The 11858-nt window shown below is 41.5% G+C and overlaps 1 protein-coding gene across 1 annotated transcript; it reads right to left on the bottom strand.

Moving 5' to 3' along the window:
- Positions 1–789: 789 nt before the first annotated feature.
- On the bottom strand, positions 790–2904 carry LOC147886184 (APO protein 2, chloroplastic-like). The gene is made up of 2 exons (XM_087395607.1): positions 2176–2904; positions 790–2056 (listed from the first exon to the last, which is right to left on the bottom strand). The coding sequence occupies exons 1-2, from the start codon at positions 2568–2570 to the stop codon at positions 1213–1215; spliced, it is 1239 nt and encodes a 412-aa protein (XP_087251733.1). The 5' UTR covers positions 2571–2904; the 3' UTR covers positions 790–1212.
- Positions 2905–11858: the final 8954 nt, after the last annotated feature.

Genomic DNA, 11858 nt, shown 5'->3' on the forward strand with positions numbered 1-11858 from the left:
CGCTCGCGTGTGCGTGTGCGTGCACACACGCACACGTGTGTGTGTGTGAAATGTTTCTCCAAAAAAAGAACAAGAAGCATATGTGTGTGTGTGTGTGTGTGAAACATAGAGAAAGTATAAAAGATCAATTTGTAGACAAACAAGAAGGTGATGTCATGCTATTAGTAGTGGATTGCAATGCAAGGATACTTGACATCCAAATAGGCATGGGGGGGGCAAAGGGGGGACTAACACAAACCCTTTATGGATGAATGAAGTGGATGCTAAAGAGTTGATCACGAAGGTGATTTCTAAAGATGGTGGAGGAAGAAACCTATTAATAAGGGTACTTATTGCAAATGGGATGCCCGAATGGATAGGCACAGGTGCCTATACATGTCAAAAAAAGAAAGACCAAACTGTGTTTGTTAGTTCTAGATAAAAGCATAGATAGGATCAAATATTTCACACTTAGTGTCTGGAAATCAAAGTCAAATCACAGGTGTCTATACGTGTCGAAAAAAGAAAGAGTAAGCTGTGCTTTGTAGTTTTAGAAAAAGCATAGATAGCATCAAATGCTTCCACACACTCAAACCATAGGCTTTTGAGTTGCGCTCTCCTACCAACAATGGAATAACCCCTAGTAGTAGAGCTGACCTCTCTTTTGTACATAATAAAAGGGACCACGAGTGATTGACCTCTCTTTGCTACGGTAATAAAAGGGACCATGTACAAGAAAAGAAGATTTGTATAATCCCAGCAAGCAGCAATAAAAAATAGTGAGCATTGTACATCATATTTCTTAGGCAAGCTTCTTTATTATATCTCAGAAATTTCGTATTTCCTAACTTGTATCACCCATCTAAACAGATGGAAGCACCAGTCCCTCCTCATAGGTTTGTCCAAACTTTGGACTGTGGGTAGCATACCCTTGAAGCAATAACTCAACAATCCGAGATATCTGCTGTAAACCCCATAAGCAGCTGCAATGAATAGAAAGAAGGTTCTTTTAAAATTCCCACCCAAAGAAAAGGAAGACTTGGATTGCAGATGACACCAATAGCCTTCGAAGACACGCTTCTCAGAAAAGTTTTCCATTTTTCATAACCCCAGCTGTATGTTACCACAAAAAATGTGGCATGCGGAGCCTCCAAAAAGAGAGAGAGAGAGAGAGAGAGAGAGAGAGAGAGAATTACCACCAACCCTGTCCCCCTTCTGCCTAAGAGACAATGGTCAGGCAACTTTATCAACTTCATTCATATCTGGTATAACAACATCAAGCCGCATAACGGGTCTATATCTATCAGGTATAGCTGCTCCTGCCTGCATACACAGCTCAACAATTGCAGGAGCCACTCCATAGAAAACCCTCAGCTCAGTAGTCAGGGGAGGTCCGGTACGGTCTCGGAGATGCCATACATACTTGGGTGGGATCAAATCATCAATGGATGCCTCTTGCCAACCGTGATGGCCTGATCTCATTTGATGCTTAAAGGCCATACAATCCCTTGTCTTAGGGTTCTTTGGCCCCACATGCACCTCTGGACAATACCCGCAGACTTGCACAGCATACTTAGCCATCAATCTTTCTGCTCCCCTTCGCATTGCATTCCATGCTTTCAAAGTCTTGTCTGCCAATTTGGCAATCTCCACCGCATTCATAGAGGAAATTTCCATGGTATCATTACTCTCAGAGGAGCAGACAGCAATCTCTACATATTTCTTTGCCCTTGCCATTCTTGATCTTTCATCAATATCCAAGTCATCAAAATCCATAGGCCTCTTTCTAATCATTAACACTGGTCGCGTTCTTCGCTTTATTGGATATCCAGGAACATCGACCCCTGCCTGAATGCAGAGCTCTACAACTGCAGGCAATCTATTAATCCTAAGTCTGTCTTCATGAGTAATAGGCTTTGCCAACCTGTCCGAAAGATGGAAAGTATTCATAGAAGGAAGTATATCATGAATATCCCCAGCGGTCCAGTCATGGCGGCCATGTCGAGGACCATTGTATCGCCCTTGACAACTAGCAATCTGATGCCCTATAGGACCAACATGGACTTCAGGGCAATACCTGCACCCAAATTCTACCGCGCTTAGAGCTACTACGTAATATTGCTGTATTTCTTGCAAACGAGAACTTTGCTTTAAAAAATTGCAGACGTTTGCGTCTCATTCTTGAAAGGCCCATACCTGCAAGTTTTGACTGGAAAAGCCTTCAATAATGACTGAGCACCGCTTATGAGAATGGCTCTTGCTTTCAATGTATCATGGGCAACAGGAATCAATCCTTCAACTAGTAAGCCGTTCTCTGGCGGCCGTAAAGGTTTCCCTTCTGAATTATTCTTAGTTTTCTTGATAATCTCTGTCAATGGTGTAAGAAAAGGCTTCTTCTTTCTTGAGGGTATGTCGAAAGGAAGGTCTACATTTTGTTCAAAAAAGGAGCTTGAAGCAGTGGCTATCTTCCTCAAACATAACAGATAATATGACGGGTCAACCCGGGCAGGGCGTCCGCCCCACACCCTTCTGCGGGAAGTTGAAGAGGCAAACACTTCAAGAGATGAAGACAAAAGTGTATACTTGACCATTTCTTTCTTTAAAAACTACGAAAGGTCTTTTGGGGTCCTTCTGAAAGCAGATGGAATGAGTGAGCACACAACGACTGTCTCTCATGAGGGCGCTTTTCTCCGTGATCCCCTTTCATTCTTCATGCTTGATGCTTCACCATTTCTTCTTTAAAAACTATAAAAGGTCTTTCGGGGTAATTTGAAAGCAGATGAAACCAGTGGGCACACACAGTCTCTGTCTCAGCGCTTTCCTCCGTGTTCCCCTTTCATACTTCATCCTTGATACGCCATAACTGAAATCCCAGCCCTATGGCGCTCCCCTTTCATTCTTCTCGCTTTGCGGCTCCATAGCTTAAACCCCAAACCCTTGTGAGTCTAATTGGGTATGAATCCACGCAGTTTATTTGGGAGTGACTTGGCGGCATGGGCCAGGTGTTGAGGCCGTCCAATGAGACTACGGTGACTCGAATGGACACCGGGCTCTGCCAGAGAGACAGCTCATGGCAAAGTCGGGTCCCACGGCGCTCTTTGACGAGCCAATTACGGCTTGCTTACAGTTCATTCCCATGATGGCAAAATATGGCAAAAATGCCCACAAATGCCAGCGTCTCTTGCGCTCCTCCATCCAGCCCCAACTTTCTTGCGGCGTTGCAGGTGCCCCGATGGAGCCTAATATTTTCCCTCTCCACCCAGGCATTCAAGGGCTACGGCCTTCATTTTCTAAATCCATCCTGTTGAACCAGGAAAAGCTTGACATTGATTCGCATGCATACGAATCCACTTGTAAACAAGTATTTGAAGTATGGTAATCACCCTCCATGGGGACTCACGTCACGCTAAGCTAGTGATTGCCAGGAGCTTTGCATATTTGCCAGCCCTGGCATACACAGGAAATGCCTCTTACCCTGATTTTGCGGAGGAGGAAGAGGATTGCACCCAGTCGTAAACATTGGTTTGAGCAGTTTGTGTGAACTGCTCACCGTCGTTGAGAGCTGCTTAGGTTGGGTTGACACACATTTGCCCACACATGCCAAAGGAGATGGGACAACCCCACCCTTAGATTAGGAGATTTGACAACCTTACCCTTATATTAGGACAACTCTTAAATCCCTCTCATGTTATCTTTCCACAATGGACAACCCTTAAATCCCCTCTCAGGTTATCCTTCCATAATAGCATCCATTTAAGGCCCTTGCACAATCCCCATAGATAGAGAAAGGCAAAACAAACGCTTAGGCATTTGCCTTTGGCATACCAAAAAAGGTCTCTCCTCCAATGAAATTCAGGAGCCCATGAAAGTGCATTTCACACACAAGGCCAGATGGGTGGGAAGATTTCTCGCGTTGCAGTTGAGTCACGAACGCCTTTTCGAGGCTAGACGTCCGACATCCCAAGCTCGCCCGCAACATGTGTCCGCCTCAGTCCACCAATCAAAAATTGAATCGTGCAACAAAATCGCCTGATATATCATCAGCGGGAATGGAACCCTTGAACGCACCTATTAGATTCTTGCAACCTTACCACCAAGCCACCTTGTAATACATAACATACATTAGGCATTAAATGAATATATTTTCATCCATCCGCTTGTGTGTGAAACTATTGAATATTTTCTATGATGCCTCTAGGTCATTGTGTAGTTGGAGTAAGTCTTTTGGGATTAGAGTGAGCTCTAAACTGATGCAGGATTGGGAGAGGGACCTCCCCATCAAATGGGTGGAAAGGGGTACCATTATCAGGTCTCTGGGAGCCCTACGGGCAAAAGATGAAGGTAAAAGAAAGGCACACTATATTGCATGGGATTTTATAAAGTTGCCCAAGAAAGGGTGCTTGGGAATGCCGGATATTCAGGTTAAAAATCAGGCCTTGTGTAAATGGCTTCCAAAAATGTTAAATAGTCGAGCCCTTGGTCTCAATGTGTTAGATGGTTTGCTGAAAATGCTACAAGTGTTCGTGTGGGTAATTGGGCTCTAGATTGGTATGACAAAGTAGTATCTACATTTGTTTCGGGCCCTTGGTTCGAATGTGTTAGATGGTTTGCTAAAAATGTTAGGAGTGTTCAAGTGGGTCCCCCCCCTCTCTCTCTCTCTCTCTCTCTCTCTCTCTCTCTCTCTCTCTCTCTCTCTCTCTCTCCTTCTTCTTCTTCTTCTTCTTCTCTATCTCTCAGCTTCCAAGGTAGGTGGCGGCGGTCTGAGGCTCCATAGCTAGCTGATGGGGTGCCTATGCAATGGCAGCGCAGTTCACGGTGCCACGCGATAAATGCTGACGGTGGCAGCTCGCAAAAGTGTAGGTAGAGGCATATTGGCACTGTTGACGATGCCTTCATGATGACGACATTGATCATGGCGTGCAATGCAGTGTAGATCACGGCGCCACGCAGCAGAGCCGACGGTGGGACTATGCGACTAGGAAGGGGAGGGTAGACTTTTTACAAGCCTCCCCTAATTTAAGAGGGGAGGGTAAACTGACTGGCTGCCCGCATGTGTTGGGTGGCACCCTCCCTCCTTTAATCATTTACCCCCGATCCCCCAATCAATAAAGATCAGAGTCTAGTCTCCCCCTATTAACAAAAGACAAAGTTCTTTTTTGTAAAAATTTGACTTTCAAAGAGGGAAAAAGGAAAGCCCCCTGGTGAATTCTTTGTGCACCGATGTCACACTGATGTCAGTATCTTTGGCAACTTCCTCATGACAGGTTGACACAGTCAGAGGATCCCTGCTCTGATACCACTTGTCACGAACTTGTTGGAGGATGCACATGTGTGAAAGAATGATGCAGAATTTTAAAAGCATTAGCCCTCCAAATGGGGTGCAAGGAGTGCCCACTCTAGAATGCTCCTGCAATCCACAAACCACATATGAATGCATAATGCCTCATGCACACATTCCATGCATACGAGTGGTTACAACCTCTCATGCCTCTTGGGATCCATCCATTGGGCTTACCCCATTATTCTACCCTTAGCCTATGACACTTTATGCCTACCATTTATTAATGCATACCCATGCATTCCTACCCATTCCTAACCTAGGACCTACATGTGTGAGTGCACCATTTATATTAATCAATTAGCATATCCAATACATTATCAATCTGGCATTTAGCCCTATAAACCTACCTAGCGTACCTTCTAATTATTACATTTGATCATGCTAGCCTAATACATTCTAGACTACAAAATCGTGTCGTGACAATGTATCAATGCATGTTATTCTTATATTCAAAAAGCAAGTGGGGTTCTTGCTCGTTAACCATGTTATGCAATGAAGATTGCATGTATAGTTTAAATTGCATATATGTTAGTTGTATATCCATTGCAAGTAATGGTTTTGGTCCCTTGTGCCAAATACACAAGAAACCATGTACTCCCCTTGCATAGCATCTACCCATTCTTTTTGTCTTAAGCTCATACAAATGTAAAACTTATGCCATCATTGCAAGAGCTTGTAATTTATCGTGCATTTTTGTTTGTCTTGTGAACCATTTAGCTTCACCTACCATAGTAGATTCATGCATATCATCTACACCCGTACCCTTCAATGTCTAGAGAAGCCATCCAGGTTTCTTCATTTTTTAATCTCACATTTTAAGAGCCTCTAATGTTTCCTCCTTGTCCCCCTTCAAACTTCCAGGATCAAAGTGGCAACTTTTGCAGTCAACCATTGGTTTCCTAATGATCAAGATTTGCCCTATTGCATCACACAATTCATCAAACTTGCTTGTCAAGATTTTTTGCGTTTACAATTAATAAGCTTTGGAATTACTACCACAAAGAAAGATACATATTTCAAACTTTGCAACCCCTTTTTTTTTCTCATCAAAAAATATAAGCACATGCCGTCAAACCAAAATCTCTAAAACTTCTTCAAGTGTTCAACCGTTCGATGCATTCACAAAGAAGTTAGATATCATTTTTTGTGAGTGGGTTTGGTATTAGGATTGATTAACGATAACTATATTCACCAAAATAAAGGTTTTCTCTTATATTCTAATTGTCTATTGGTGGAGCAAATGACTAATCTCTATCTTCATTGATGGTTTCAAACATAACTCTTGGTTATCCTTCCCAAATCATAATCTATCTTAGGATTATATTGAAGCTACCAAGGCATACCTAAGATAATGTCAACTACTTGTAGAGGTGGTACTACGAAGTCTTGCAAATTCTTATAATGCTTAAATGAGATCTCCAAATTCATGATCTCTCTAGTACAATTGTACTTTATTTCTTGTAAATGCAAACAAAACTTTATAATGTGAAGGGTGTCACTCTAACTTCAATTATGACAACGCCCTTTTGAAATTAAGTCATGAGTACTCCATCATCATGCAAACCAACTTCTTCTCCATTAATGAAACCTTCCATTTTTAGAAGAGCATGACAATTGTACTTACCTTCTCTTGCAGAAATTTTGTGGTGATTAGTCACAATACTTTGGGAAATTTCGGTAGTTTAGGTTAGCATAGTAGGCAAGCAAGCATAATGTAGGCCAAACTTTGAGTGACTGTCATCCACATAAGTGTTTGTGTTTTTGCAAGTTTAGGCTAGCACCATCCAAACCAATAATTTGCCTCTGAAAAAATGCTAAATTCAAGGTGATCCCTTGGGCACAACAAGTGGTGGATGCATTGGAATTTGTGGTGGAGTTGGACTAGGAGGGGGACATTGATAGCACTTTGCAAACTAACCAAAAAAGTTGATTTGATGTACAAAGTTTGTTATGTTGACCCAACCTCCAAATCCAAATCCTACTATGATTGTCCACACCACAACAAAGATAATAAGGAGGTACACAGTAGTTTAGGTATGAAGTAAGAATTGGGGGGGTTTTAATAGCATTCTACAAAATTCAAGCTTGGTTGCGACCAGTTAAAAATCTAGTAGATATTGTAGACATGATTTACCTTTTTTTTAAATGTGCACAAAGGCAATTTTGCATAGAGACATTCTAGGTTGAAAATTCCTGACGTTGATAGTGTGGACTATTTCACAAGGTTCTTTAAATCTTCAAATTTAATATATATTTGGAATTGAAGGCAATATACAAATCTTGTCTAACAGACCTAGCAGTGCCAACAACAAGATGGAAAGCTCAAGTTTCACCTCTCTACTATTCTATAAAAACCCTTATGTCCCATAGATAGGCTTTACACACTTTCATGACTTGGAGTGAGGTCTAAAAGGGATAAAGTAGGTAAAAATTTGAAAGTCATCGATGTATAGTTTAAGTAGCTTTGAAATACAGCAGTGTCCCTGTATGATTCTAGTGGAAATCGCTCATTTGAGCTACTTGGAAAGTTGCAGGAGAGTTTTCATGCGTTGCACAACTTGCCCTTGACAAAATGCCACATTCAAGGTGATCCCTGGTATTAGGTGGTGGCTGCATTAAATTTGTGGTTGAGTTGTAGCAAGATGGAGAGACTGATAGCACTTTGCCAAAAGAGTTGGTTTGATGTACAAATTTAGTTATATTGACCTAGCCTCCAAATCCAAATCCCACAATGATTGTCCATACCACAACGCACATGTTAAGGAGGTAAACAATAGTCCAAGTACAAAGGAAGCATATGAGCTTTTATATTGCATTCTACAAAATTCAAGCTTGTCACCCATGAAATCTAGCAGATTTTGTATACATGATTTAGCTTCTTTTTAAAAGTGCACAAAGGTAATTGTGCATAGAGACATTCTAGGCTGAAAATTCATGAAGTTGATAGCGTGGAGTATTACAAGAGTTTCTTCAAATTTAATACAGAGTATGAGTTGAGGGCCATATAAAAAATTTATTTGATAGACTTAGCAGTGCCAAAAACACGATGGAAAGCTCAAGCTTTACCTCTCTAGAAAAGGCAATTCTATAAGTCACCATATGTGTTGTAGGTCTAGTCATCAAACTTAGACTTCACTCGAAGTCATCAAAGAAGATCATAAATAAGACAAAGCTTAGCTGGTGAATTATGAACTCTACCTAAATAGGAACTCAAGCTCATGCAATTTGGCACAAATTTAGTAGGGTATATTTGCTAAATTATAGAAGAATTTTGGCCTATTTAGACATATCGTGGCTAGTATTGTGCTCGACCAAAAAATAAACATACTTACACAACCATGTACTTTGATGACTACAAGAGTGCAAGTACACTTAAAATCTACATAGTCAATCATTCTCTTTTGTGTTTGGCTAAGGGCATTCCATGGGCTTCAAGTACTCATCCATGACATCATTTGCTTCTAGAGAAAGACAATGCCTCCCTAGTTCTATGCATGTATGTGCCATGTTGCCTATGCCTGTAAATGCATCAATCACAACATCCCCCTCGTGTGTGGAGTAAAATAAAAACCTACAATCCAGATTCTCACTTGTTAACTAACCATGAATGGTGTTGGTTGCAAGGAGCATGAGGTACAATCACCTGCTCAAGTCCGGTTGTCACTTTGCACCACCTCGAACATACTTGCATCCAACCCTTGTCATTTTGGAGGAGTCAAAGTCACACTCTCTTACCCAATTGGACTAGTGGATGGCAATCTTCTCCCAAAGTGCTTTCTCTGCTTTGCTTCTATTGAAGTACATGGTCTTGAATCCTTGGCATTGGAGCATTGCCATTACAAGCCAACTCATCTGTCACCACCAACACATGAAGTGGTCAATATTGTGCAGTCTTTGACATTACATTTCTACATAAACGACTTTTCCTACCTTTTTCTTGATGTTTTCTTGCATATACCCACAATGTGTGTACACCATCATGGTTTGATACAATATGAATCCATTCTCCACGACCCAGTTTTGTACATGAAGCATATGGTCTGGCAAGCACGTGGTGATGAGCCAACCCCCATCCACCACCACTTGGAATGCAAAGAGTGGTATAGCATCCACAAGAGTAAGTCATAGCTTGTTCAATCTAGAACTTCTTTTCCAGGGATGAACTCAACCAAGGTAGACATGGGAAGTGTTACCTCATCATGCTTGCTACTACATTGACACGTGACCCATTTATTATAAGGGATAAAGGCATTGTCAATTTAAAAAAAATATTTTTTACAAGACTAATGCCATAAAAACCATGCAATCAATACTCATCTACAAACATTTAAAAAACCACTTTTATACCTTGGCGTAAAAAATGGATACTTATGCTGCTCTCCCTTTTCAAATTGCTTGTGCACTGCTATGAAGTCAAGTCTAATACAGGCCCTCATGATTTTCATCATCATCATTGTCATCTTCCCCACCTTTCCTCTCTTCACCACTAAGGCCACGTTTGAAGGCCCTCTTCACCTTTGAATTGGCTTCATCATGGCTGGCCTTTGTGTGTTTCACCTTTTTTCAAGTCAAACCAAAATACTTTGCCCTTTTTGCCCACCACAAATGCAACTAGGCCATAAAGTCTAGCACACACAAAGATGAGGATGAGTTACATTGCATGGCTTAATATATGAATGACACATATATGCAGTTGGAAGAAGACAAAAATAACCCGGTACAGCTTCTTTTCTATGGGATTGACCCTATTGAGTGGTAGTCTAGCCACCATGGGCATTTCTCCACCTCCCACTCCAAGAAGCCACCAAGGTGCTTCCACCATGAGTTAGGCAACATTGTCTAGGGCCCGTGTCTAGGGCCCGTTCTCAACCATCCAATCATTGCACTCCACTCGTAGGTTGTCAAGGCTACCCTCATTCACAAGCTTGTGAATCCATCTACAAGCCATTCACACAATTTAGTAACCAACAAAACCCAACACTAGTAGTTAACTTTATGTAACAAGTGTGTGAAAGGAAACTTCCATTACCTGTACATTAGGTGACACACGGACATGAGCATTTGTGGTTGCTTGTCCCCCGAGAATGAGCTCTTCATGCCATGCACTATGTCATGAAAGGTATCCTAAGAGTGTAGCAGGCAACAAGCTCTAAAATACTTCATCACATCCCCTTGGATTTGTATAGCAGATACTTCAACATCTAGATGCAGCTACGCAACCATGTCAGATTCCTACTCCATCATCTACATCTTATAGGTCTCCTTGGCTATGTAGCGTCTTTTTTGGAATACCAAGCTCCATGTATAGCATTACATCATGGCAAGTACGAACAACACCTCCTTTTTCCTACCATTAGACAAACCCTTATTTAATTATGTCATAATGATTGCAGCCTACAACACAATGATAAATATGAGACCCCATGAAAATGTACTTCTTTGGTAGTACAGCATGCTAAGCTTGTACTTGGTCAAAATACTTTCCTTTCAGCTTCCAATTAATCGAGAACGCACCAAGGATAAGATTTCTACTTTATTATTTTCTCTTTATACTTTTGTCAGTACACAAGAACCACCTACAAGTAAGATAACATGTAGTATTTACAAATTCAATGCAAGGAACATCTAAGTTATTATTCAAAAAACAAATTGTGATAGGACGACCGAGTGGAAATTGTACCATGCCCTCATAATCCCACTCATCTCCTACGAACATGACCTCCGCACATCTTGCCCTTCTTGGCAAAGTAGCACATGAGTGTACCTCTGGAGTCTGTTTGTACGATGCAAAAAATTTCGCATCATGAAGATATCATGGGCTATTGTACATGGGACATGTAGACAAGCAAGCCTACACATGAAGACACAATCGATCAGGTGATTGAACAAGATGTAAAAATCCAAAGAAAAACACTTCCAAGAAAGTGGGATGTTACTTGTTTATCAGAGCCCATAGATTATCGCTCACCATCTGAATGGCCTTGTTTATCACCAACCTGCACAAGGGTATGAAAGGTGGCTCTAAATTGGCTTTCATCATCAAGGTGTCCATCAAATTTTGCAACAAATCCACTTCCGATAATGGGTGCCTAGCTCTCTAGGAAGGTGGAATTTTGTAGTATCTTTCTCCTACACCGCACATGCTCCTTCCTCCATGGAGTGCATGGCACCACTGTTCTCTGCTACTATTAGGACATTTCCCTTCCTTTGAACAAAGAGTCCATCTTCCTCAACCATGCAATGCTGTGCGGACTGGTAGTATCTAAATTATGCTTAAAATGATTTATAACAAAAGAGGGATCTGCCACATGGGCAGCACCTCATAGCACAAGAGAGGAGAAGTGGCTACCACATGGACAAGGGGATTCCATTGCCTTTTTTTTTACATTGGCACTTACTTGACTTCGAAGTGACCACCGTGATGCAAAGTAGGATTTTTGCTTGCATCCTTAATATGTAGAGAGCTTGAAAAGGAGGGCTTGGCACCAAGCCCTCCTTATCCTTGGTAAACAAAGAATGAAGTATGACAAAGGAAACT

Source organism: Dipteris shenzhenensis, chromosome 24 (genome assembly GCF_047967505.1).
Source record: "Dipteris shenzhenensis isolate YYH24624 ecotype China chromosome 24, Dip_SZ_1.0, whole genome shotgun sequence".
NCBI lineage: Eukaryota > Viridiplantae > Streptophyta > Polypodiopsida > Gleicheniales > Dipteridaceae > Dipteris > Dipteris shenzhenensis.